A 26,768-nucleotide genomic window follows, 5' to 3' on the forward strand; every position below is an offset into this window, starting at 1 on the left:
AATGCGGGTAGCCCCACCGGCACCGCCGCCTCACGCGAGCACTCCCCTCGCGCATGCGCAGGTGTCAGAGCTGAGGAGTACGATCGCGAGCCCATCTTGCGGGAGGGGGGAGGGAAACCGATACCCCCTCAACGCCCACAAAGCTGGGGCATTGCCTCTTCCAGTTGAGCTCATTTTTTATCCCCATGCCCAGAGCCGCCGCTGTCACCGGCACCCTCCGAAGGTGCTGCAGGCGGCGCACCAGCAGCAGTCGCAGCAGCATCCGCAGCCACGTCCCTCGCCTTGCTCTGGACACCCGCCTTCGCCGTCTTTTCCTCTGCACCCGCCCTCAGAAACGTCTCAGCGTTCACCGCCACCCATGACGGTAACATCAGCTCCACGCTAGCGACCAACCGCGGCAGCAACAGCATCTTCAAGCCCAGCGTGAAGAGGCGAAACGCAGCCTCCTGTGGAATACGAGGAACTTCTCGGGTGAGCATAACAAGCGCCTGCGCCTGCCGGTCCCATGTGGGATAGTACGCCCGCGACGCCCCTCCGCGGTAGAAGTCGCGGCGAGCCGACCAGAAACCCTGCTCATCGCCGTGCACTGCCTCGGCGTCAATGAGGCGCGGGCACTGCGACGGGTCTTCTTTGTAAGCCGAAAAGTATGTCGGTGTGTAGTCGACCGCCACGGCTGAGCACCGCTGATGCCTGCGGCTGCCACGGCGGGTGAGGAAGTCCCGCTGCGTGATGCGGAGGCGCGGAGAAACGAGGCGGCTGACCTTCGCCGCGGCGGTGGCGGCAGTGTCTCGTAAGGGCATCGGCGCTGTGCTGGCGATCCTTTACATTCGCCACCAACACAAAAGGCGCGCATGCAAAGGAGGTGAGAGTCGGTGTGTGCGCGTTCGTGCGTGTGTGCGTCGGTGAGACAATAGGGAGAAACAGAGAGGAAAGCGTGTTTGGAGTCCACGGAGCACATCTCTGCCGGTGTGTGGGCGTCTCTCTCACCTCAGCGCCCTCCAGCGACAGCAACAAGCGTCTCAACTGCGTGTAAGAGGATGGAAGCCAAAAGGCAGGGTCGGCATAGAAGCTCCGCAGAGAGCACGCTCAGGTGCGGCCGCGCTCCGTGGCGTGCTACCCCCCCCTGACACGCACACCACTCCGTAGAAATGCTGAGCAGAGCATCCTCATCGATAACTGAGCTGACAGAGGCGATGCGGATGTGTACACCCGGGAAAGAGGCAGGCGTGATAAGAGGCGAAGGTGCGGGACCAGCGGGGGAGCCACAGGAAAGCGACGGAAGACGTTACGGAAGAACGCATAGGCACAGCACCAGTCCGTAAAAAATCACATATGCACGCACTCACCATCACCGCCTCCCTTCCCCCCCCCCACACCCCCCTCCCGCTATACAGGAGGAAGAGGCGCTGCAGCAGCCTCCCTCCTCCCCCTCCCCCTCTCACCTCTCACCCCAACTGCAGTCGAAGCAGCGCACACAAAAAAAAAACGAGCCAACGGCAGCGAAAGCGGCAGGCGCGTACAAATGTGTATGAGAGCCCAGAGAGAGGAGAGAGTACGAAAAGGGGGAAGGGACGTTGCATGGGTGGTAAAGGTTTAGGCGAAGTAGGAGGAGGGCGACGATCGAAGAGGGAGGAGAGGGCTTCCGCGTGGCCGCGGGCGCCCTCTCACAAGTCACGCAAGCGAGACGACCATCGATTTTGATGAGCAGAGAGGGAGAAAGCGAGAGAGAGACGCACGCAAAGACACGCACACCGAGTAACGCAACACGGAGAAAAAAAATACAGATATACACGTCTGTGTATGTGTGCGTGTGGGTGAAGAAGGAAGGTTCCACGAGGATACGGTGATGGCACAAACGATGGCGGTGTAGTGGTGAAAGGACGGGGTGCAACAAGTGAAGCAGGAAGCAGAAGAGGCACATACGGAGAGAGGAGAGAGGAGACGTCAACGCGCACGCACGCCTGCAGTGTATATGGGCCGTGGTCATCGTCTCGGTGGCGGAACATTTTTATAGGAAGGGGAGGGAGGGGGGAGGGAGGCATGAAAAAAAAAGCTGGAGAGCGGGTCGGGAGGCGTCGCTGGCGCGCCCCGTCTGTGTGAGCGGAGGGACGGAGGGGGCTGGACGCACGCCCAGCAGCGCCGCGTCTTCGGGGGAAAAATCTAAAGAAATGCGCACACATCACTCGGAAGAAGGCAACGGAATAAATCTGCGGCACACATCTATACATGCGACGAAGCATCAAAATGCGTTCATCATAGTGCGCCCCCATCCCGTCCTCCTCCCACCCCCCACAACCTGCGCAAGTGTGCGGGTGCAGGTGGTCGGAGAAGAGGGGGAGAAGGGGGTGGGGAAGAGGACGGGATGGGGGGCGCAGGGTGCCGCAAAGCGGAAAGAGCACGCGTGCGCCACGCCGGTAGCGGAGTGGTGGAAGGGAGGGGGAGGCAGCAGGGCATGTCTTCGGGAAGAGACGATGAGCACACGCACAACGCGCGGAGATCCACCAAGCGCACGCGTGCGCATTCGGGGCGCCATCGGGCAGAATTCGGTCAAAACGCCTCTCTGCTGCCCCCCGCCCGCCTGCCCCTTTCCCACAGGCGCCGCGCGCCACAGTGGCCTCCCCCCCACCCCCTCGCTTACGTGCGCCTACCCGCATGTATGGCGGTGGCGGTGGAAGGGAGGGGAGGGGGTGAGAGGTCATCCCGCCTTGATCGAATCTGCTGCATCAAGCTCAACCGCCTGCGCACACGAGGACAGAATATCAAGGGCTTGCGCGTCGAGCGACGACTTGGGCAGCAGGAGCCCCGCCACGCCCTCGTGCTGCATCGCGACAAGGGCGCCGCAGGTGAGGCACGTGTAGATGATGTACACAGCGGCCTGCCTTGTTGCCGCCGCGCTGCCATCGCCACCTGTGAGCCTACCCCCGGGTGCATGCGGTGCAGGTTGGTGCTGGACTTCCTCCGCCCCCAGCGACCGCGGCGCTTCTACCTGTGAGCAGTGGCTGTAGGCTCGAATGTTGGCTCGGCCAAGCGCGACTGTAGCTCTATCGGTCAGGTGTACCCCGCTTGTCGTGCTCGAACTTGGGGAAAAGACGCCAGGAGACCGCGCTGGTAGCGGCGAAGCTCCGTTGGCTCTGTCGCCGCCCGCTCCCCTTTCTTCCTCCGCCTGACGGCGGTCGCATCCCAGCAGCGCACCCCCCGTCTGAGCGCGCAGAACCACCGCAGCAGCCGCGCCAGCACCTGCGCTGGGCTTCGCCGTGGTGGAAGGCCCGCCCGGTGCCTTCGATGGTGTGGGCGGGGACAGTAGAGCCAGCAGCCCATGCGCCACTTCGGGCAGATGCAGCCACTCCACCCCGCGGGCGGCACCGGTGAAGCGGCCGCACACGTCACAGGAGCACACAAAAGAGCCGTAAATCATAGACAAACACCCGTTCGAAGTCGTGGCACGGCCGCACAGACAGGCGGTCGTAAATGGAACGCCGGACGCCCCCTCCGTCTCCGCCATGCCACCATCGAGCGCCGCCGCCGTGACCGCAGTAGCGGCGTCGGTACCGCGCATCGCCCCAGCCAGCATCACACCGGCAGAGGTATGGCGGAACAGCGTGCCAGCCACCAGAGTGGGCTGCAGGGCATCGAGCCTGTCACGAGTCCCCAGAAAGGTCCTCTTCATGGACTGCTGTGACAATGGCGCCCGTCCAGAGAGTTTTGACACGTCAACGGCCCCCTCTGCCGAAGTCAGTGGTGGCGACGGACGCTGCTGCTGCTGTTGATGCGCCGCGGCAGAGGCGGCCTGAACGGCATCTACGTCAAGCGCAGTGCCGAGCTCGTCGACAAAGCTCTGCGTGGCGCTCCGATCACCGTCCACGTCGTCGTCGCTGCTGCGCACGTTCGCACCAAGAGAGGCAGCAGGTGCTCTGCCGATCGGTCCTGTGGCGTCAGCTGCCGGTACCTTTGCTGCCTGTGGACCACCGCCTCCCCCATGCGGCTGCTTCCCGTGTGAGGCGGTCTCGCCGCCCTTCGGTTCGCGGGATGCTGCGCCCTCCATTGCCACAGGCTTAGGAGAGCCTACGTGCTCTGAGAGGTTGCCCGGCTGGCAGGGCGTCGCTGACGGTAGCGAAGAGGGTGTGGAGGCGTCTGCTTTGGCGGCGCGGCGCCTGCCACTGGCGCCGTCTCGGTCCACGCCGTGACCGCCCTGGCGCTGCTGCCGCCGAACACTGCGCTCTCGCCAGGAAGACAGCTCCGAGAGCATCGCATTCAGCTCGCCTGCTGTTGGCGCTGCTATACGAGCGGCCAACGGCGGCGCCGCTCTCTCGTTGGGCGTGCCGCGGACGTGCGGCCGCTGTGGAGGTGCCGGGGACGGTTGGGCGCGCCCACCCGACTCCCCCGCACCACCACTGCGGGTTTCCTGCGCAGCATCGCCATTCACAACGCTTGGCATCGGCGCAGCAGCCGCTCCATTGCGCGGGCGAGAGGAGGGCGACGAGGTGATGGACGGTGACCGGGCGCCGCACTGATCGACGACAGCGGCGCTGCGGAGCGCCTCAGGAAGCGGAGGCGGCATGAAGGCCGCCCGCGAGCGCGCAGCACCTGCGGCTCCCTGGGATGCACCAGCCACAGAGGGCTGTGCCGGTGCCTCACGGCCTCCGCCGCCAGTGCCCTTTGCCAGCAGTCCCTGCTGCTGAAGAGCAGCAGCGGCCCCTGGCGAAAGACGTGGCGACCCCGCGGCGCCAGGCACGTGCGGTGCACCCCCTCTGCTGGCCGTCCCCTGCGACGCCGCGTGGCGTTCAGACTCGCCTCTCTTCGCCTCTGCTATGTGCTGCTTCTGCATATCGAAGCGAGCGATCAGCTCCTCGATGGAGGCGTCGCCAGCTCCTCCTCCACTGCCTACGTGGGGGGCCGGCTGCCGCTGCGCTTGCGGTGGTGATGATGGCGGCTCCTCCTTTTCCGGGGCTCGCGCCGCTGATGGCGACGCCGGAGACGACGACGCCGGTAAGGCGGCAGCAGCGGCGGTGGCGGACGGCACTGGACTAGCAGCACCACGATCACCGGCCTTTGGGGGGGACGGCGAAGCCTGCGGCACTCGCCGTGGCGGTAGCGACGGCGGAGCAGCAGCAGCAGCACAAGCACAAGATGCTTCACCTCGGCAGGCGCCGACGGCGTCACGCGCGGCAGGGGTATCGCCAACGGCCGTGTTGTCGGCGAGCTGGTCGATGAGGTCTGGCACATGCTTCATCAACACTGGTGACATGAGCACCTGCCCCGCGTCCGGTCGTCGCCGCGCGTCCTTCTGCAGCAGCTGCACAATCAGCTCCCACAGCTCCTCTGAGTAGACCGCTGGGATGCGCGGCGGCTGCTTGTGCACGATGTCGCGCATAAGCGCCTTCATCGTTGTGGATTCAAACGGGACATGGCCGGCACACAGCTCGTACAGCAGCACGCCGAGTGCCCACATGTCGCTCTTACTGTTGTATGGGCGGCCCTGGCACAGCTCAGGGGAGAAGTAGCAAGGCGTCCCGCACATGGTGCTCGCCATCGCCACGGTGCTCTGCAAGACGGTGCTGATGCCGAAGTCGCCGAGCTTGACGACGTGGTTCTTTGTGAGGAAGATATTGGACGACTTGATGTCGCGGTGGAGGAGGCGGCGGTCGTGCATATACTTCACCGCCATGGTGGTCTGCACAAAGAGGCTGACGATCTGCTGCTCTGACAACAGCCCCTCAGTGGCGGCGGAAGACGGCGGTGGCGCCCCCTGCAGCCTGGGGGAGGCAGGAGCGCCACCGCGGTGCCAGCCAGCGCCCCCCAGCTTCCGTGCCGCCTGCGCGCTACTCAGGAGGGAATAGACGTCGCCACCGTCGGCGTACTCCATGACAATGTACAGGTGCAGGTGCTCCTCGTAATACTCGACGTACCGCACAATGTTGGGGTGGTGCAACTTCTGCAGGATATTGATCTCGTTGTGCGCGTCGTGGCGCTGGCGAGAAGACATGCTCGCCAGGTTCAGGTGCTTCACCACGAAATACTGCTGCTGAGGCTCATGAAAGACAAGGAGGGCTTGGCCATAGCTGCCCTTGCCCAGCGAGCGCACTGGCACGTATCCAGATTTGCGAAGCGTGATGGGCAGCTGCGGCCGGGACGGGCCGATGCCCAGCAGCAGGTTCAGCTCATCAACCGGGTTCATGGTGGACGCGCTCGAGGTTCCACACACACACACACAGAGGCACACGCAAGTAGAGTCTGCAGTGCTCCACTGAGCAAAGACGGAGGCACTCCGAGAGGTTAATAAGGGGGGGCGGTGCAGGAAGTGAGTGGTAAAGATGTCGCTGTGAGGGTACGCGGCAACAGCAGGAAAGAGAGAGAGGGAAGGAGGGGAAAGAGGAGGATACAGCGAGGCAGTCCGTATGCATGACGACCAGAGGAAAGGGAAGACGGGAAGGGGGCAGGAGGGGAGCCACGGTTGCCCCCTTAGACGTCGAAGCAACAGGAGAGAGGGGGAGAGGGAGAGGGAGGGGGGCGCCTGGGGAGGTAACGAGGGAGGGGGAGAGCAGCGCACGCATGTAGCACACGAAAACGTCAAGTTCGAGGCGCGGCCATCCATGCATTTCCTCTTGCTCTCCGCCCCTCTTCTTCCCGTTCCTCATCTATCAGCCCCTTGCACCCGCCGCCCTCTTGTAAGGCGGGCCTGCCATCGCCTCGTCGCTGCGTTCCTGTACGCGCGACTGTGCTGCCTGCCCGATTCTTGGCAAGAGCAGCGTTTAGGATGCGGGAGAAACATGCTCAAGCAGCAGCAGAGAGAGAGAGAGGCACGCGCGCATGCCAGTACACTGATCTGCACAGCCCCTCTCCGTCGCTCTCTCACTTGCTCACCTCCACCGTAGTTGGCCAACTACGGTGAAAGCCCTCCGCTATCTGTACGCCTTGATGCAATTACTTCTCTTACGTGCAAGAGCGCCATGTCATGCGGATATGCAGGGAGAGAAAGGGGGACGTCAGAGCGACTCCTCAGCAACTGAGCCCCCCTCCCCTTTCACGCCCACCACAGATGCGCGCAGAAGCACTCGTGCGGTGCTTCAGGCGCGTAAAGGGAGAGGGGGGAGGGGAGGAAGCGTCGCAGGCCTACCTAACTACCTACCCTGTTGTGTACCCAGTTACACGCTGCGTGGCTGGGTCGCGAAGCACAACCAGCGGCGCACCCCACACACCGTAGCGGTACCTCTCCTCCAGCGGCGAAGTGGACGGCGTCGCTGCAGGTGGCGCGCCTTCGTCTGTGTCAGGAAGACGGACGCGGACTTCGTGGAAGGCAGCGACCAGTGGCGAGCTGGCGAGGGGGGCGCCCAGCGCCGCCGCCGCGGTGGCGGCGGCATCCTGCACGTCACCAGCGCGAAATGCATAGGTTACGATGCTGAAGGACGCCGTCGAGTCGCTCCCTTGGCATGCGTTCCGAAAGGAGCTTGCGGCGGAAGGGCAATCCGCGCCAGCCGCGACAGACGCCGTCGCTTGGAAGGAGGGCGGTGCCCGCTGCACCAGGGACGGCACACGCACAGCTGCCCCGCTGCCTTCCCCATCGGCCCTGTAGCGCCACCGCGGCGGGAGTGCAACGTAATACCACGGCTCCTCCTCTTCGAGGTAATAGGCTCGGGCCTGGTGGCACACAAAGCACAGCAGCGCGAGTAGCGGAGACCACAAAAGCAGTTCGCGAAAGCCGGGCGGAAGCCGGTCCAGATACATTGAAAGCGTCATGTACCGCCTCTCACAGTCGGCGCTGCGCCCCCGCCGGAACGCGCGATAGGCGCCCAAGAAGGCGGCCCTGCCGCTCGCCGTTGCCGCGAAGCGCTTGTTCATGCTGAGCGCCGCCGCTAACGGCGTCGACGACATTGCACGCTGTGTTGTGGCCCCGTCAGACGGCAGAGGCGTCGCCGCCGCGGCCATGGCCCACCGGCTTGAGCCCGCCGCGAAGCGATTCAGCGGCGTGAACATGACAGCGGCGTGCGAAGGAAAAGGCAAAGAGGAGGCGGTACGGCACAGCTGCCCTGCAACGATAGGTGTGGTGGACAGCTGTGTCTGGGCGAGCGACATGCACGCAGAGAGAGGAAGGAGGAAGGAGGGAGGGAGGGAGGGGTGTCGAAGGGGGCAAGGCGAGCACAGGAGTTCCCCCCAAAGAGATGGGGTAGAGAGAGGGGGGGTTGTAGTGGAGCATACTATGTGCTCCGCGGCGTTTGCATTCGCCGTCTTCGTAGCAGACGCGCACTCACGTGCAAGCCATCCTTGTGTGCACAGCGGCGCGTGCGTGGGGTGCCAGACACGTGGAAAGGGAGAGAGGGTGAAGGCACCGGCTGCGACCTTCTTGCTGTCTCCTGCCAGCCCGTCTGCTAGTCAACGACCGGGTCCTTCTGCCGTGGAGAGGCGTACCTGTGCCGAGACAGGCGTGTATCCATCGAACTCGCTCAGCGCTCAATGCGCATGGCAAACTGTGAGAGAGGCACGGATACGAAGCCCACCCTTTTTTTCACCCCTCTGCTGGGCGTTGTGGCTCGCGGCGCGACACGGCTGGCGGCTTAACCGTCCCTCCTCCTCCTCCCTCCCCTCCATGCAGACAGAAGCGCGTGACTCGGCATCCCAGCAGCTTATACAGCTGAGAGAGGAAGGGGAGAGGGGAGGGAGGGGAGGGGAGCTCCTGTCTTTTCCCTAGCCTGTGTGGGTGTGGGTGCGTATCGAGCACGCGGGAGCACGCAGCAGCAGAAAAAGCGGCAACCGCTGCGGCATGAATGAGCTTCCTCTCAGCGATTCCATTTCTTCAGCGCGCGGAAAGATTCGGTGCGCCGTGTGCGGCCCTTCTTCATGAGCTGCCGTGTGCTCTCCTGCATGTGGAGAAGCTGCCGCGCCGTCGCCATATCCTCCGCACGGTCCTTGGTGGTGCGGTAGACCTGCCCTGCCCTGCCGTCACGCCGCTCCGTACGGTAAGCGCGGTCGTACATGAGGTCCTCGGCAGCATGCTGCATCGAGCGCCGCCCTTGCGCAAAGGCATGCTGAAGCGCTCCGAACTCCTGGTTCAGTCGCTGCTGAAGGCTGAAATTGGCGCGCTGCGCCTGCGAACGCATCCGACTGACCTGCAGTGCTGCCTTCGACTGACGGAAGCTCTGCTTCGGTGTGCGCGTGGCGAGCGGTCCATGCGAGAGCTGTCTCGACGAGAGAGAGAGGGTGATGGTGAAGCGGAGCATTGCCGCCGCGCAGAGCGGCCTCGCCCTTCGCGTTATCGCCCTAACTTGGTGGATGCCACGATGTTGTGGTCGGCCTTGGCCTACTGTCTGCTGAGACTATAAGGAAAGAAGCGCGTGTGCCTGCGTCGAGGTGCGCCTCTTGCCACCACACATCATCTGCGAAGGAGCGACGGGACGCATGAGTGAGGGAAGGAAAGAGAGAGGAGGGGGGGGAGGGGGAGGGGGGGCACAATACACTCAGAGAGAAAGGGATACACCCGACGCATGCGATGCGTACTATGAGGTGCGCGGCCATCACGCCCCATCCCTCTGTGTCGTCCATCGACCGCACACACAGCCGAGATCAGCGAGGGGGGCTCTTTCTCTCTCTCTGTGTGCGCGTGTGTTTTCTCGTGTGAAGGCAACTTGCAGAATACCTGTAATCGCTTTCTTTGCACCTCGTCGCATGCACGCAGGCGCACACGCGCGGTTGCGCACTGGCAGCGCATAGCACCATCCTTTCCACTTCGGGCTCTAAATAGGTAACCGCATCGAGACGAAGAGGAGGGGAGAGGGTAGGGGGAGGGGTATCAAGCGTGGTGCGTCCCCACATCCCACACCGGCACGAAAGTGCTCGGGCGCCTTCACTGGCCAGGACGCGCGGACACGTACGTGCTCACATCTTCAGGGAAGACAGGAAGAAGAAAAAGGACGTGTCTGTACATCTATCGCATCGCCTTACATCGCCGAGAGAGGGGAAGAGGGAGGGGGGAGGAAGGGGGGCTGACAAGCGTGTAAGCATTGAAAGCGTTGAGGGGAACACATCTACACTGCACACGTGCACACACCTGTGCCGTGAGACGTACACCGATGTAGTGCTCCGGACGCCAGGAGAGAGGACGGTGGCAGGGGCGGGGCGCGAAACCGCGCACATATCATACGAGCGTACGCACAGACTCTATCAGTGGGATGGCGCTCATCGACTTCCATCATTTCCCCTCCACGTGCAGCCCGTGGCGGGGGTCGGCATGAGTGCTTAGGCCCCCTCACCTTCGTCCTCTTCCTCGTCCTCCCCGCTAGCGTCGAGCTGACGCTGCAGACTGATCGCCTTCATCGAATAAGCCTCGCGCTGCCGTCTGTCGCGCGCCTCCCACAACTTCGCCAGGGACTCTTCCGTGTCCACGCCAATGCGCTCCTGCAGCGCCTGCACGCCTGCAGCGTCTGGCTCGCCTGTCTCCTCGTCTACCAGCGCCTCATCGTTCATCAGATCCTCAGCTTCGTCCTCTGGAAGCTCACCGCAGGTATCCACCGGCAGCCCCATTGTCTGTCGCTGCTGCACGACGGCATCGCGAGCTTGGCGGTAAGCCACAGCAGCGGATACGAAGCGCAGCAGGCCGTACATCGCAACTCCCCCGCGCTGTTTCACCTGTGCCTCGACGGCGCTGCGCAGCTCCGCCACACGCTCCCGTTCCCTGGCCGCTGCCTCGATCTCGTCCGCCAGCGTAGGGATCAGTTTGGGCTTGGGCGCGCCCTCGTCGCCGTCGTCCTCCGCCTGGGCGGCATCCTCTTCGATCATCTCCTCCGTGTAGAACTCCTCCGGGTGCACCTCGCACAGGTACTCACCATCAAGCCAACAGGTCCGCAGCACACGTGCAGCGCGGCGCACCTGGCGAGTTGTTGGTTGCATGAACGGAAAGCTGGCGCCCTCTTCTTGCGTCGCTGCGTTCTGCTTGCGGCGCCCCTCGCCATCGCCGTCGCCGTCTTCATCACCGCCGATAGCCTCAGCTAGCTCTGGCACAAGCCGCTCCAACTTAAGCGCCACCCCGCGGTCGTACGCGGCGACGGGGTTGAAGGCGCGCAGCTGCTGCAGCAGCACCGACGGCTTCAACAGCGCGGCCACCTTCTCAGCCGTGTCCGTGGCTTTCGGGGTGGCGTTGAGGAGAAGGTAACACAGGCAGCGACAGAGAAGGTAGTTGACGTAGGGAACGCAAACGAAGCGGTGGTCGCGATGCTCAGAGAGGCGCTCCGCCAGCGCCGCAGCGGCAGGAGAGAGGGCAGGGGCGGTATTCGCCGTCGAGGGTGCGGCGACAACCTCCACGAGCGCAGCTTCCTGCGCCGCGGCACGGTGGTACGCCCCAAGCGTGGCGTCCTGTGCAACGCGCACGCGATCTGCCTCCTCCACGAGCCTGTGCTTGAGATGGCCCACGGCGCCCTTGGAGAGGGTCAGCAGGAAGCGCTGCGTCTTGAAAAACTCCCGACGGGCCTCGCCCATCACTTCCTCTTTCTCTTCCAGCGCCGCCGCGGCGCGCGAGGCCGGGTCCTTCCCTGGCGCCGCGCCCGCGCCGTCCCTATCCGCCTCCTCACCGTCCTTCTCATCCTTCATGGCTGCCTCCTCGTCCAGCAGCTCCTCCGCCTCTTCTTCGGCCGCCTCGTACAGCTCCCGCTGCTCCTCCTCAGCTGCTCGCCTCGTGCGAAGGCGGTCCTGGAAGTGGTGGAAGCATCTCTGGATCACGTCCACCGCCGCCTTCTCACGCAGGGCGCGCTTCTGGCACCACTCCTGGCGCAGCTCGTTTACTTTTTGCTTCCGCCTGGCAGCGCCCGCCTTGCGCTCCTCCTCCTGGAGCTGATGGAGGAGGAAGAGAGCCAGGTACTCCTGCGGGTTGCTGGGCTGCGCCGTGACCGTCTCAGCAATTCCTTTCGCCAGGAGCATCCCGACGTGATTTTTCAGGTAGGTGCTGTCCATGACGGATGCAAGTTTTTGGGGGGGCAGTGGGCGGCCTATGGAGAGAGGTCTGTCGACGAGGGAGGCGGCAGGTGGTACGAGGCACTACACGCTAGACGCTCTGATATGCACAACTGCTCCTCGGTCTCCACTCCATGAAGGGGGGATGGGTGGGGGATGCTCCTGTTTGGGAGTGCTTGATAATGTGGCGAGGAGAACCTGCTGCTCCGCCAGAGGGGGGTGAGGGGGGGACGAGGGAGAGAGGAGTAAGGAGGGGGAAGTGGCAATGACTTTTGCCATGTCGGAGCGGGCCGTGTGCGCATGTCCGCACAAGCGCGCCATCGGATAAGAGGCCGCGGAGGGAAGTTGGAGGCGATGGAAGAGGGGGTGAGGGGAGAGCGAGGAGGCGCAGGCGCAAAGAGGCATTGTATGAGGCCGGGGCGCATCGGGGACGCGAAGAGAGGGCGGGTGCAGAGGGAAAGAGACACATCACCACCTCTTTCACTGCAGCGATCACCCGCGCTGCCTCCCTCCCCACCCATCACGGCCTTCATCAAGGGGCCCCTTCATGCCTGCCGTAGACGATCCGCACGAGACACGCTGCGGTGCTGCCCTCGCCCCACCCATACATACAGAATGTGGCGCACTGAAACGGCGGCCATCATTGGGGAGCAGTACAGCGCTGCCGCAGCTTTCATCTTGGCAAGAGAGTCGTGAAGAGCACATCAGAGCGCCTACAATGTGTCGCGCGCGTGTGATAGGAGTCATCGCCTGCGTGCTGGGATCCGCTTTCCACCGCCCCCACTTCACCCCCCCCTCTCTCTCTGCCTCTCCCTTTCACTCGCTCACTCGCTAGCGGGTGTACCGGGCCAACCACATTTCAGTCGGCGCCCGTGTAGACACGCGCGTGCATCTGCACTTTATGCATTCGAGACTGCAAAGAGAGAGGGGGGCGGTGGCAGGGAGAGCGAAGCACGCACGCGCGCAAGCAGGCGCCACATCGCCTCGCCCAGCAGTCATCCCTCTCCTCACTCCATCTCGCTCATTCTCAGCATTGCCTTCATGCGTGTACACGCACACGCAGGCGCGCCAACCTATTCATCGGCGCACTTCACCCCATCTCGTCAGCACGTGATTGCCGACACGCGCGCAAGCCTCCCCCCTCCTCCCATGACGCGAAGAGCATAGAAAATTCAAAGACGCGCATCGGCAGCAGCGGCCACAGCGACGAAGAGGGCCGGCTCCGCTTTCTCCCATCGGGAGATGGCACATACACACAGAAGAGCGATGAGGTCTACAGCGGGGCAGCAGGAGCGGCGAGGGGAGAGCAATGGGGCCGGACTGGGGAAGGCGATCGGCACGGCAACGGAGAGAGGGAGGGAGCCGTGATATAGGCAAGGGAGGAAATGTGTAGATGTGGGTGCTTAGGGGCTAGCAGATGCGCCACAGCGGCCCCCCCCTCTCTCTTCCAGCGTGTTTTGCATGCCTGTGGTGCACACGGTCGTTGCGCAGCCCCTTCCCTGGGCTTTTTTCCTCGCTCCTCCCCCCCTCTTTTCCCCGCTGCGGCCTCGTTCAGCACACAGAGGCTACCCACACCCTGCGTGCATCTTATTCGTTACCAGAGATTAATCCGCTATCACTTCGTTCGAAACACGTACACTGAGAGAGATGCCCCCCTCCCCCTCTCCCTATCTGCGTTGCGCATACGCGCGCCGCTTCAGAGAGGGTAGAGGGGCGGTATGAAGAGGGGGGAGGAGGAGAGGGGACCCACTGACATTCGCGGCGATGTCTCGAGGGAAGAAAAAGAGAGAGAGCGCAGCGCCTGTGCATGTCCCCCGCCCCCCCCGCTCCTCTCACGAGATATCGCCACCGTCACACAAGCACGCACAAGTGGGAGATCACGTCTGCTTTCTCAATCGTGAGCAAAGCTGAGGAGTCGGTGCTGATCTTCGTCTCGGAGCAGCGCCCCCCACGTCGTACTCTCCTCCTCCCACAGCTGCTGGCGCCGCGCTACCTCTTCTTTCTCCATCGCCCTGCAGTGGCGCTCGTGACTGCGCGCCGCTTCTTGCTGCAACTGATGGCGGTCGCGCTCCTCTTGCTCGGCCAACTGCGTTGACCCGCTCATGAAAAGCAGGGGGGTCATGCCAAGGACAAGTCCCACCACCATCCCCAGTGTATTCCCCCACTGCGTGGCGCGCGAGTAGGACTCGCTGCGTTGCTGCTCAGCCGCCAGCCGTGGCGGCGCTGCCCGCGTGTACCGCTCTGCCAGCCCGTGCACCTGGATCCCTGCAACACCGCTGACAACGCCGCCGAGACTGGCGGCGGCCATCTGTGACAGGCCGAGGCTGCCAGAAAGGGCGTTGTCGATCGCGCCGCCGGCGAGGACAAGGGTGGAGTTGTCCAGCATCCCAAACGCTAGGAACGGCGGCGCGGCAGCGGCGACGATCCTGAGGTACGTCGGCCATGGAATATAACCTGGCTCCTGCTTGCTGGGCGTGATCGCTCCACTGTTGACGGTGGTGGCTGAGGGGCTTGGCGGAGAGGGGGAGCCCACCGCGCCACTCCCGGCGGCGTCGACGATACGGCTACGACTGCTACAGAGAGTGTTGCCCTCAAGAGCGGAAGGTGCGGGCGACGGTATCGCGGCAGATGGACCGGGGTTACCACCTACTGTATCTCGGCTGGCTGGTGCCATTGCCACCAATGGCGCGCTCTTCTGAATCGCACCAATGATGCGCGCGCCGGCAGCCTTTGCTGTGTCGATCGCCTCTTCGGCCCTCTGACGGGATAAGGCGGTAGCCGAAGCTTCTTCGGAGGGAGGGGTCCAAGCAGCACCCTGGCTGCTGCTCCGCGGCGCCGCCGAGGGCACCGACGGTGCTGCAGCGGAGGCAGCGGCGCCCGGTGGGAAAGTGGGGGCCGACGTCCCCGTGATGGGCGAGCCCTCCCTCGCGTGACGCCGCTTCGCTGGCGTCGAGTTCGCCATCCGCCGCACCCAGGCGTCGTACTCCTTGGAGGAAATAGAGTTGTCCCTGTCCGTGTCCGCTTCCTTCACCTGCTCCGCCACCTCCTCGTAATCCACGCCGAAGTACTCGCTAGCAGCTCCCATGATCAGAAGCAGGCGGCGGCTCTCGGCGGACAGCTGGCCCAGTAGCTGCGGCCCCAGTGCGGGGTCACTGCTCAGCAGCTCCGACAGCACATGGGCCACGTCGCGCTTGTAGGGGTTGCGGAACGGCGACACTGACGTCGAGATGCGCACACTGTGAGGAGTGATCGTGTCTCCTATTGCCTTGAGCGGCATCGGCACGGCTGCGACAGTTCCGCCACCGACAGCAGCGGAGAGGGCAGTGCTCGCAGCCGTGCTTGTCAGCGTGGAAGATCGGGCAGGCGCATCCGAAGGAGTCTTCAGAGCCTCGTCCGCTGCAGATACATGTGAATGCGTTTGACCAAGGGGAGTCACTCCACTCGTCAACACGGCCGTCGTGGCTTTCAAGGGCGGGCTGGGCATCCCGCTGGTTAAGCGAGAAGCCTCGGACCCCGATGGTGCCGCCGCTAAAGGGCCATCACCTGCATTCACTGTGTCGACGTTGGTGACCGTTGCGCGGCGAGCGTCGTCGTCATCGCCGTCCTCGACGTCTTCGGCGCCGGCATCATTGACGAGAGCCCAGAACTTAGGCTTCTTGTTTCGAATCCAGTAGGGCGACGTCGACGGCGGCATCGCCGCTGCTGCCGAGGTCGCTGCGGGGGCGCTCAGCATCGAGATGGCGTTCGCGGACGCAGCAGCGCTGACCTCACTGCCGGGTATGTTGCTGCTGCTGCTGAAGCGATTAATACCACCTACCATCGAATCTTCTACTGTAGACGCTGCGGAAACCACAGCAGGGGAGACAGCAGTGCTTGGGCATTGCATCGCCGCGGCTATGCTAAGCCCTACACGGCCCTCTCCGGCGCTTGTAGAGGACTGCTGCCCCAGCGTGGTGGTAGGGGTTGCAGTCTTGTTGGCGAGCTCAGCCTTTGCTCTCTCCACCTCCAACAGCGCCCGCAGCGCTTCTCGCAGGCGATTCGTCATCTCCGCCAGTGACGCGCTGGACTTTGTCGCAGAGAGCGGCGGGTCGGAAGCCGCAGCAACGGGGACTGGCGCACCAGCGGAGGCAGAGTGTGGTGCGCACGGAGCTGCCGCCGTGTCCGCAGAGGCGGCTGCGGTGGTTGGCGTCGCTGTTTTCGATGAGTTCGGCGAGGAGGATGCGCTTGCCGCGCTTGCTGTCCCTTCACCATCCATCGCTGCACTCGTCGTCGTCGCTGCTTGTCGACGCGAGTGCGTGAGCGTGTGGGCGATCGCCCAGCTCGGCAGGAGCAAGCTGCAGGAGGAGACCTGCCGGGCCGGCGCGCACCGACAGCGTCGCATTGAGGAGGTTTATCTATCAGCGTGTATGTGTGGCTGGTGTGCAGCACAAATGCAATGGCCCCCCTTCTTCCCTTATCTCGGCTGTCTACTTCTATGAACTACGCTATGCAGCTGTGCAGGTTGGTCTCGTGTCTGCCTCTGTCAGTCCCTCACTCGCCCACACGCGCGCACGCGCACACCTCCCCTGAAATAAGTCGCTCGCTCTCTCACACGGGCGTCGGCACGCCTTCGGCGGCGTTCAGGGGCGGGGCAAAGATAGGATGGAGCTAGCAAATCGCCCGCTCTTCGGCAAGCGTGTGTGTGTACGTGTGTGCGCCTCAACCAAAAGCAATGCTCTGAGGGGATGCGTCGGCGAGTAGCGCCGATCGAATACGGAATGAGGACGGGGGCGCGCCGAAAAGGGGGCATCCACAGGAAGCACAGCCGCAGAGCTGCGCAGAGATAGGGGGAACGTCGAGGACTGAGTCGGCCAGGCGACTGGATCAAAAAAAAAGCGTGTGTACTGAGGGGGGAGGGGAGGGAGGAGAGGGACGGTGCGGAAGAAACGCGCAGGCGGCGATGAAGAGGATGAGGTCGAGAGAGAGAGAGTCTTTTGTCTCTGCTCTCAAGGCCACTTCGCTCTCGAGACACACACACACACTTACACGACCGACTCGCAGCGCAGACAGCGGGACGGGGAGGAAGCGCGAAGCCGCAGTGTTTGTCCCCCCACCACCACCCACCACCAAAGGCAACACTTCAACTCGTAGGAATATGCGTGAGTGTGTGCGTAGGTGGGCTCTATAGGAAGAGGAAGACACACAGTGATGCGGGCGTGTGTGTGTGGGTGTGGGTGTGGGAGAGGGTGCCGAGAGAGGAGAGGAGAGGGGGCGGAAAGCCGTTGGTGTCGTGAGAGCAGACATAACCTTCAGCATGGCCGCATCGCCTGCGTGCTTGTGGATGGAGCGGAGGGCACTTAGTTTCCTGCCCTTCAGCACGTCGGCTCTATGCCAGTGAGCGCATGCGTTAGGCACCGATCCGTACCGGTCCCCCCCCGCCCCCCACACACACACACATAGCTCCCATCGCCGCGTCCCTGCGGGGCAGCCGGCACAGCCACAACCCAGCACCGCCGCTCGCCCCAAGGCCTACACGCACCAGCCTCGCAGGTCGCTCCGGCGCAGCGCCGTCGAGGGCCTGGAGGCGGACATCAGCGGCGACACATCGCACAGGCCCCACACATACAGCGTCACAGGTGCTCGGCTCTGTGTCGCCACCAGAGGTGCTTGCGCACAGGCAAGGGCATAGGGGAGAGGAGAGGAGAGGAGGTGGGGGCTGTCTGCCTCCCTCCTCGGCACACACAGAGAGTCAGAGAAGGGGGAGGGGAGGGGGGGATGCTGCCCCCCAACAACACCTGCGGTATTTCGCTTTGCATGTACCTCGCTCAAGGACAGCAGGCGGTATGCAGACACCGCAACGGTCCCCCCACACCCCACCCCCACACTGCCTCCTCCTCCTCCTCGCAGTCGCCTCAAGCGGGCACTTGCACAGACGAAGCAGAGGCATTCGACTTGCCGAACTGAAAGAGCTCTGCGTCCGTCGTTCATCTTTCTCAGTGCCTCTAGGAATCTTTCCATAGGCATTGCACCAAACGTACGGCCGTGGGCGCCGTGGCTGTGGCAGTGGCGCGGGAGGGGAGGGGGAGATGGGAGGGGGGACCGCTTTTCACTCCCTTTCGTTAGATGTTTGGTTCGTTTCTTTGATTTCTGTGCTGCTTCGCCACACTGTCGCGTATTCCTTCTGCCCAAGGCGTCTCTCTCTCTCTGTGTGTGTCCATGTCTGTGTCGGGGAGTGCGTGCTGAAGCAACGACTCCAACGCACAATAGAAGAGAGAGGGGGGAGAGAGGAGAGTAGAGGGTAGCCCCCAGCAGTGAGGATGAGGAGGATGGCGCGCGCGAATGCTGGCGCTTGCCCTGCACCATCCCCCTCTCCTCCTCCTCCTCCCGCTCGCCCCTCCATCGGCAAAGCTCGACGGTAGATGGAGACCTTCACCACGCACGCCGGCATACACAAACGCCTACGCGGCACAGCGCAAACAAGAAGACGCAGCGCAAGGGAAGCCGCATCGTGAAAAAATTAACTTTGCCATCATCACAAGTCTGACGAAGCCACCAGTATGGAGAGAGGGGGGAGTGGAGGAGCGGAAGAGACGAGGAAAAGGGTCCGACGCGCACATCACAGCGCACACACACACAGAGAGAGAGAAAAAAGGGGGAGCGGAGGCGGGAGAGAGAGGGTGCGGCCTCTTCTCAAAGGTTTGGCGGCAGATGCGCAGGACGAGCTTCGCGAGGCAGGCGTGGCGGCGAAAGAATAAAAGCACAGGTGCGCATACACACATGCACAAACACGAAGCAATGGAGAGGTGCAGCTGAGACGCCACCGACGAGGCGGAGATCGAAGACGATGGCGGCACCAGCAGCATTCGTAGCGGCAAATCGCCAGACCCACCCCTGCCCACAAGCGTGCACATACAGGAGGAGAGCAGGAAGAGGGGAGGGGAGGGCTAACCAAAAAAATCTTTGTATGTGAAGGGATTAGGGGGAGGGAGGGCGGGCGGGCGGGCAAAGATGATGCGGGGCACACAGACAGGCAAGCCCACACACCTACACACACATATATATATATATGTATGGAGAACGAGAGAGAGAGGCTCACAGAAATATAGCAGAAGGGATCGGCACGCAAACGCGCTGATGGACTAACGTCATCCAGACAGCTCCAGAGGAGGCGGAGAGCGTGCCTGCACCACTCGACCACCAGCGCACCGCCATTCCTCCACAGAACTCTCGACATCACCACCACACTCCGCGCGCGGGCACGCGCCGACCCATAAAGAGCCTCCCCCTCCCGGCCGCCGGTCATCTACCTACTCCCCTTCGCACTCCCTCACCCTCCCCTCCACGACGCAGAGACACAGAGAAGGATGCGGCGCACCTTTGGCAAGGGGCAACGCCCTCGCGGCTCTCGGAACAGTTCCACAAAAACAGTTCGCTGCTCCTTCTTTCTCTCTCTCTGTACGCGTCTACAGGGAAAAGAAAAGGGGGAGGAGGGAGGAGCAGCTTCTACTCCGACGCCCGTGAATATGCCGTACGCCGCACCCTTTAGCCAAAGAGAGTAGTGGTCGTGGGAGAGAGAGGTGTGGCACCGCCAGGGGGAGCGGCAGCGACAAGGTACGACGCAGTGCAGACTTGTCGTCGTCAGTCCTTCCCACCGAAGAGAAGTCTTCTCAGGGCCCTGTAGGGAAATGGAAGGGGGAAGTGAGGGGGTGAAGCGAAGCGGAGCTGGTGTACGGTGTGCATAGGTTCGCGTGGGTGGGTGAGCCGGCCAGAGAGAGGGAGAGAGCAGAAAGAGGGAGGAGAGGGAGACAGCGGCGGCGGTTTGAAGCGTAGAGAGAGCGGCAGAAAGCAATCACGGAAAAAAAAACGGAGACGAAGAGAGAGAGAGCGTGCGCGCGCGCCGAGCCCGGTGAAGAGTGGTGGTGGTGGAAGGCAGAGGAAATGGGGAAGAGGAGGAGGAATGGAGGAGGATGAGAGAGCTGAATTCGCGTTCACAAACGTGGAGTCGTACGAAGAGAGTCACACCTCCGTAGAGGTGTGGTAATACCCCTTCCGAGACGCAGAGAGAGGAGGGGGTAAGGGGGCGGCAGAGAAAGTAAACGACGGTGGTGGTCAGGTGCGCGGGGTGGGGAGAGAGGGATGGCAGAGACGGCGGCAGTCGACGGCAGCAACACAGCACGGGCGGCATTTTACACGCGGGCGCCGGTCCAAAGGAATGGGGGAGGAGGAGGAGGGGGGGAAAGGGAGAAAGAGAGGAGCAATACGCCGAGAACGGGAAGATGAGGAGCGGAGGTCGAAACAGAAGAAGAATGGCCATTAAAATGACGTCTTTGTTTTTTTTGGCACGAGCACACACCAACGCGCGCGCAGCAGATGCGGAGAGAGAGAGAGAGGCAGACAGACAGACAGACACGCCCTCAAGCGCGCACTCACCGCCTACCCCCTACCTGTGTAGCGCACATGATCTGTGTTCCTGCGCTTTGTCTTTTGTATGGAGAGAGAGGGGCGGGGGGGAAGGGCTACGAAACAGAGCTGCCGTCGCCCACCTTCTCCGTCTCTCAGCCCCCTCTCCTTCTCCTCGTCCCCCTCGTCCTCCTCTGCGGAAGAGTATGAGAAGAGGGGGCTGAGAGAAAGAAAAAAAAATGGCGTCGTCATACACACAAAAGGGAAAAAACGGAAAGTGCCGCCTCCGCTCCACCCCGCACATAACTGTCGAAGAGAGAGACAGAGAGAGAAACACACACACACGAGCGATACACTAAGATGCACATGGAGCGAGAGAGACACCACATATACGTCGCCCATATATATATATATGTGTGTGTATACATGTCCTGTGTGCCTATCGATGAAGAGAGCATAAATGATTCGGAAGCACAGACATGCCAAACAAAAAAAAAGAGGTGAAGAGTGCAACACGCACACGCACATGTATGTGTACAGGCGACGGCGTGCGTGTGTGTGTGTGTGTCGAGAGAGAGAGACGAGAGAGACACTCAGCAGAGGTAAGAGTCGACGTCGCACACACCGCAGGGGGGGAGAGGAAAAGTGGGGCAGATGCGTTACGGCGTCTTTCTCTCTTCGCCTTCCTCCGGTATCCCCACGTCGGCGCACCGGCGGCGGCGTGGAGGCGGTACCTTTCGTGCCTGCATGCACTTAGGACGCTCCGGCCCCTCTTCGACCTCATCCCTTTGCGAAGAATCCGACGACGTGGCTGAGCCTGGCGGCATTATTAGACGGTCATGGTGTTGAGGGTGACGTGGATGCTGGTTGCCGGCCGTGCCGCTGCCGCTCCCGTTGCTGGAGGTGCCGCTACGCGATCGAGCCAAAGGGCTCTCACGGATCGCTGCAACCGTCGTGCGACGCGCCACCGGCACGCGCGAAGGATCACCATGACCGTCGATAGCGTCAGTGTCTTTGGGTGAACTCGACCGCGCTGGATTCACCGCTGCTCTGCTAGAGCTTAGCCCCAGAGCCGGCAGTCGTTCAGGCAGATGCCCTCGCCCTTTTCCCACGTCGCAGGCCGGGTCCCCGGCGACACGGACAGAGGGCGGCAGCGACAACTGCCCATGAACCTCCCCGCCAACTGCTGTATGCACGGCGGGTGGTTGGAGGGCGTGGCTAGTGAGGTGGTCACTGTACACAGTAGGCGGGCTGTCAAGCGCTCCGCGCGACTCCGCGTGTGGCAGTCCACCATCAGCTGCGGCGCGTGGGAGTAGCTCCGGCTGATGATGTGGTTGCCTTGTCGCTCCCTGGTCGAGCCGGGCGCTGCCTTTTTCTGGCGGCAGAGGGTCGGTCGAGGGCTGTGCAGCACTGCCGCCGGCACTCGGCAACGCCCCAGTCGGCAAACTGTGCGAACGAGACAGAATATTCCCTGAACATTCGCGTGCGGCAGCCGCCAGTAGGCCGTCTCCAGCACCGTCGATACCCGGGCTAGGCACTATCACGGTCGTTGATCTTCGATCCGCCAGCGGAGGCGCTCGCGAGAGGGTCTGCTGCCACATGTCTGGCATCTGCTCCGCGTTACATTTGTGAAGTGCAGCCGCAGCCGCTCCGGGGAGCCCTGCAGGCTCCGTCCTCGCAGTCAGCCCCACGCCATTGGTCCCGCTTCCAGCGGCAGGAGTAGCCTGCGAAAGCGGCTGGCGTACGCGGCCGTCCAGCGGTGCTAATGCGCGTGGTCGATCACGCACTGCACATGCCATCATCCCGCTTTCCTTGGGGGATGTAGAGGTTGCACTACCATGGAGCACCGGTTGCAAGGAACGCCGGCCGGCGAGGTTGATGCGATCTTCCCCGCTCCACTTCCGTCCTGGAGCTGGAGCGCGGCGCACCCGCGTGGCGGCTTGCACGGCAGAGCCTTTGCCCTTCTCATCACCGCTGGTGCCAATGCCTGAAGGTGAAGGTGTGGCAAGCGCCACGGCCGCCGGTGCAGGTGCCCTAGTCTGCAGCTTGTCAGCGTTGTCGCTGCGTCGGTCGCCTGCCCCCGGCATCAACGCGGGCGCGAGTACCGCTGGAATGAGTGTGGCGGCGCTGCTCGACGCGGCTGCCGTGTCGCTCCTGTCAAGATGGTCGCTGTTCGGCCGGGCTGCTCGAGCCTGCCCGTCCAAGCTCAAGAGCGACTCTGGCAGCTTCAATTTGCTGCGAGATGGCGGCATCATGGCACCGCTTTCATCTGCCACCGCGGCGGGCGCCCACACCTCGTGTAGCATTGGCGGTGTCGAGTCAGAAGAAACAGAGTCGGTGCTGCGAGGGTGGCCGCCGTGCACGCGTTGATCCGAGGCGCCGGCGCTGGAGGTGCGGCTGCTTGTGGTCAGCCGCCAGCGCAGCCCGCCGCCACCGTCGGGGGTGCGCACCGACAGCGGTGGCTGAGTGCTGCCGACGCTTGGTAGGCAATCGACCGAGGACGGTATGTGCGTATCGCATGAGCTGCTGGCCTTCGAAGCTCCCGTCCTCGCGGCACTGCGCCGCGACGGGTCCGCCCGAGATGCCTGAGACACGCTCATCTGCCAGTCGCCCGTGCTGCTGGGTGAGGCAACCGTCACAGCTGTCACCGGCTTGCGAGACGGGGGTGCCTCGGTCGTGCCAGCAGAGAGGAGGACAGCGGGGCTCACCAGCTGCTGCGGCTGGTGTGGTAAGGTAATCCTCGGGAGAGCGGCAGAGAGCCTCGGAGACGTCTGCATGGCAGACCGAAAAACACCCGACGTGGCAGATGCGACACCAATTGCGGTGAGTGACAACAGCGGCGGGCGCGAGGATGCGACGGCGCTGCTGCTCGTCAACAACGACCTGCCCTGATGCGTGGGCGCCAGCGTCGGCGGCGCGCCGCAAAGGAGGCCTTCACAGCTTTTCTCCCTCTCTACAGCCTCGCCCTCGCCCTCATCAACACCCCTGATATCTGATCTGCGCCTGTCACAACTCGCCTTCTCCGAAACGGACGTGTGGACAACGGGGTGGGTCTCCAGCGACCCCCGTGCGCGTACCACCAGTTGGCGCGCATTCTCAGGCGATATCGTGTGTACGCTACAGCTCGTCAGCGAATCGTCGATGCTAGAGGCAGCCTGGTCATTCTCCTCTTTGGCAAGTCCAGCTGAGGACGACTGGGTCTCCCGACGCACCGCTTCGCTGCCATCTTGGTCGACTTCGCGCCCCATAGGGGAGGTACTCGAAGACGACAGTGTCCCGTTATGAGTGGCCAGCCCCGCGACAGGGATGCGCCGTGCGGCCTGGACCCCACGCCCGCTTGTCACTTCCTGTGACACCGATGCCTGAGAGCTCTTCTTTGAGCCCACCGACGCTGATGCGAGAGGCGCACGAGGGGCGGGCGAAACGTCGCCAGCGGCGGACGTGGCGGTACCCGCAGTGGTCGCATCAGCTGGCGTCGCAACTGTCGGCGCGCGCTCTCGTGATGGAGACGAAACCGTCGCCGGCGCTTCGGTCTCCGTACAGTCCTCGAGCTGCAAGATCTGACCCTGATAGCGAGTTTTCGAAGTGCTGAGGTGTTGGCGCTTAGCCAGAGCGCGGCCACTACCCCCCTTACAGCTAGCACGCGGAGCGCGTGCCGGCGCACCGGTGAGAGTGGTGGCGGCGGAAGAGCGCTGAGGGAGGGTCACGGGTGTCGCTCCAGCCTCGCCCGCGGCTCCGCGACGTCCGTCATTATCATCTTCCCTTTCGGCACGCAAAGTGAGAGGCTCGTCGACACGTTGACCGCGCGTGCACTGCGCCACAGCAAGAGGGGGGGTCGAGGTCACTGTGGGTGTTGCCCCTGCAGTGGTTCGTTGCTTCTCCCGTGGCCCGTCCGTGCCTCCATCGAGAGCGCCGGTCTCCGCCGCCGCTGTCGTTGTTGTTGGTGGGCGTGATTGTAGGTCAGCCAATGCATGAGCACCGCTATAATTGACGCCACGCTGTCCCGACTGCCACGTCGGCAATGGCTGCTGCTTCGACAACGCCGCTGCACGCGACACTCGTGTACCACCCGCACCAGCAGCGCAGTTGCTACGCGCTCGACTAACCGCGATGACCGCCGGCGGAGACGCCTTCGTCCTCTGGGTGTTCTCCTTCCGGGGCCCCACGGGCAACTCGTCCAACAGTGCTCGCGTCTCACGCAGCCGGTCCAAATTTTCGGCAGTTAGCTCACACTGAAGGGACGTTACTGTTGTCGCGAGAGCGGTCGTTGCGGTCGTCATAGCTGTGATAGGGCGCATCGCAGCCGTAGGGGCAGTAGTGGTGGTCAGCCCCTTGTTCGTTGCAGCGGCACCGCTGCGGGGTGACACGCGCAGCTTCTCAAACTTGTTCAGACCGAGACCTGATGCCCAGGCAGTGCCGGTTCCGCCGCCATAGACGACCTGCGCGCCAGACCACGCCGTCAAAGATGATGCAGACATGCACGTTTGCTGATCGCTCGCTAACGGCGATATGCCGCGCCGCATGGACGCACTGGGAGAGATGCCCACCGACAGACTCACAGCAGGAAAGGGCCAGGGAAGGCTCCGGAACTGTTGACTCAGCACTTCGCTTTCGACCTCGGTCGACACGTCCGACTCGTCTTCCTCCTCCTCGTCGTGAGGCTCCGGCAGGCGCTCCAGCCGCTGCGCTGGCCGCACCGGCTCCATGGTGATGGGCTACGAACCACAAAGGGAAGAGAATAGGAAAGGGTAGAGCCGGTGTCTCTCTCCGCGAGACGCGGTGTATGTGTGTCTTGCGTGCAGGGCAGGAGGGGTCCGGTCGCCAAGGAGAAGGGAGAGACACCAGAGGGAGAGGAAGAGCAGAGAGCAGGGCGGATATGCGTGATGACCGTCTCCCCGCGCGGGATCGAAGGAAGCGAACGGCTGTTGTAAAGCTGAGGGAGACGAGCGGGGAGACAGAGAAAGGGAAGCGGGTGGAGGCGGTGCAGAGAGAGAGGGAATAAACAAAACGGCAGACGCCGACCGCGCCGAAAAGGAGATGTGACCACACAGGCGCGGGTGTGTGGCGCTGTCAGTGCGCACCTGCCTCCGCGCACGCGTCTGCGACGATGGCAGCACGACCCGGAGCAGAAGCGCCATGGAGCGCGCGATGGCTCTTTTTCTCGCACTTCAGCGCGTCCGTTCCCTCTGCGGGGCAGCGCACGAGGGTCGAGCGACGCTCGATCCCACGCGGCACCGGCCCCATCGCCGCATCCCTGCAAGGCAGCCGCGCAGGCACGCGATGCAGGCATGCGCCGGCACAGCCACAACCCAGCACCGCCGCTCGCCCCAAGGCATACACGCACCAGCCTCGCAGGTCGCTCCGGCGCAGCGCCGTCGAGGGCCTGGAGGCGGACATCAGCGGCACCGCATCGCACAGTCTTCCCCAGCATCGCAGGGGGCTGGAGCCGGTGTCACTAGCAAGGGTGGTTCGGCATGGGCAGGAACATGGAAGACGGCGGGGTGCCTGGCCTCCCTCCTCGGCACACAGAGAGTCAGAGCGGGGCGGGGAGGGAGCTGCCCCCACCGACACATGCGATGCCACACGCATTACGGTGTGTCGCCCCCCTGCCTTACTGCACACGCACACACACACACATCCCTGTCATCGTGGGGTGCGGCAACGCACGCAATCACACATGAATAGGGTCAAAGGGGAGCATTGAGCTGATGTGAGAGGGGGTGAGGGTTGTGCCACCGGCGGTAAAGCAGCTTAGAAGAGCTGCAAGTCGTTCCACTCCTTCCTTTGTCGCTCGAGCTCCGCCGCCAGCGCCGTCTCCTCCCTCTCTTGCTCCTCTTTCATTTTTCGCCGCCGCGCCGCCTCCTCGCCGAGACGTGCGGCTTCGAGCTGCTGATCCCGCAGCGCCTCCATCCGCCGCTTGTGCAAGCGCTCCTCGGCTGTCATGTTTCCATCGGGGCCGAACCCGCCGGTGGTGTCGACGCCGCTGCTGCCAACGCCGCGTTGCGAAGTCGCTGCCCTCAGCGCCGCCTCTTTTTTTCTCTGCTGCTCGAAGGCGACCTTGAAGCGTATGAGCTTCTTCTCGTCTGCCAGCTCCTTGTGCGCCTTCTCGAAAATAGTGAAGGCCTCCTGTACATGTGGCAGCTGGCACTTGTCAGGGTGCAATGCCTGAGCCATCTTGCGGTAGCGCCGGTCGACGTCGGCCACGGTGCATGTGTTGGGGTCCACGTCGAGGATGCAAAAGTAGTCGGTCGCCTTGCACAGCAGCACCCGCCGAATCTCAGCCGCCTTCTGCGCCTCGCTGGAGAGGCCGCTGGCGGCGAGCCGCGTGAGAGACCCGAAGGCGATAGGCGGCAGCACCGCCTCTGTCTCACGCGCGCGCTTCTGCCCTGCCGTGGCACCAGCGTCCGATGAGGACGCAGCGGCCGGGACAGTGCGACGTGCTGTTCCCGTGCCGG

The 26,768-nt window shown here is 63.4% G+C and overlaps 8 protein-coding genes across 8 annotated transcripts in view; all 8 read right to left on the reverse strand.

Moving 5' to 3' along the window:
* Positions 1 to 170: 170 nt before the first annotated feature.
* Positions 171 to 800, reverse strand: LSCM1_07214 (uncharacterized protein; the record flags this gene model as incomplete). The annotated part of the gene is made up of 1 exon (XM_067324597.1): positions 171 to 800. One exon carries the CDS (start codon positions 798 to 800, stop codon positions 171 to 173), a length of 630 nt encoding a protein of 209 aa, XP_067180954.1.
* A 1,895-nt stretch (positions 801 to 2,695) lies between these two features.
* On the reverse strand, positions 2,696 to 6,175 carry LSCM1_07215 (uncharacterized protein; the record flags this gene model as incomplete). Its single annotated transcript, XM_067324598.1, has 1 exon — positions 2,696 to 6,175. One exon carries the CDS (start codon positions 6,173 to 6,175, stop codon positions 2,696 to 2,698), a length of 3,480 nt encoding a protein of 1,159 aa, XP_067180955.1.
* Positions 6,176 to 7,122: 947 nt separating this feature from the next.
* On the reverse strand, positions 7,123 to 7,971 carry LSCM1_07216 (uncharacterized protein; the record flags this gene model as incomplete). Its single annotated transcript, XM_067324599.1, has 1 exon — positions 7,123 to 7,971. The coding sequence occupies one exon, from the start codon at positions 7,969 to 7,971 to the stop codon at positions 7,123 to 7,125; it is 849 nt and encodes a 282-aa protein (XP_067180956.1).
* An 800-nt stretch (positions 7,972 to 8,771) lies between these two features.
* Positions 8,772 to 9,212, reverse strand: LSCM1_07217 (uncharacterized protein; the record flags this gene model as incomplete). The annotated part of the gene is made up of 1 exon (XM_067324600.1): positions 8,772 to 9,212. One exon carries the CDS (start codon positions 9,210 to 9,212, stop codon positions 8,772 to 8,774), a length of 441 nt encoding a protein of 146 aa, XP_067180957.1.
* A 1,015-nt stretch (positions 9,213 to 10,227) lies between these two features.
* On the reverse strand, positions 10,228 to 11,934 carry LSCM1_07218 (uncharacterized protein; the record flags this gene model as incomplete). The annotated part of the gene is made up of 1 exon (XM_067324601.1): positions 10,228 to 11,934. One exon carries the CDS (start codon positions 11,932 to 11,934, stop codon positions 10,228 to 10,230), a length of 1,707 nt encoding a protein of 568 aa, XP_067180958.1.
* Positions 11,935 to 13,825: 1,891 nt separating this feature from the next.
* On the reverse strand, positions 13,826 to 16,315 carry LSCM1_07219 (uncharacterized protein; the record flags this gene model as incomplete). The annotated part of the gene is made up of 1 exon (XM_067324602.1): positions 13,826 to 16,315. The coding sequence occupies one exon, from the start codon at positions 16,313 to 16,315 to the stop codon at positions 13,826 to 13,828; it is 2,490 nt and encodes an 829-aa protein (XP_067180959.1).
* A 4,657-nt stretch (positions 16,316 to 20,972) lies between these two features.
* Positions 20,973 to 25,019, reverse strand: LSCM1_07220 (uncharacterized protein; the record flags this gene model as incomplete). Its single annotated transcript, XM_067324603.1, has 1 exon — positions 20,973 to 25,019. The coding sequence occupies one exon, from the start codon at positions 25,017 to 25,019 to the stop codon at positions 20,973 to 20,975; it is 4,047 nt and encodes a 1,348-aa protein (XP_067180960.1).
* Positions 25,020 to 26,064: 1,045 nt separating this feature from the next.
* Positions 26,065 to 26,768, reverse strand: part of LSCM1_07221 (uncharacterized protein) — a gene marked incomplete at both ends in the record, with an annotated part of 1,002 nt that continues 298 nt past the window's right edge. Inside the window, one exon of the mRNA XM_067324604.1 lies at positions 26,065 to 26,768. This exon is cut by the window's right edge and continues 298 nt beyond it. Coding sequence (XP_067180961.1) covers positions 26,065 to 26,768 — 704 coding nt within the window.

The sequence above is a fragment of the Leishmania martiniquensis genome, chromosome 8 (genome assembly GCF_017916325.1).
Source record: "Leishmania martiniquensis isolate LSCM1 chromosome 8, whole genome shotgun sequence".
Taxonomy (NCBI): domain Eukaryota; phylum Euglenozoa; class Kinetoplastea; order Trypanosomatida; family Trypanosomatidae; genus Leishmania; species Leishmania martiniquensis.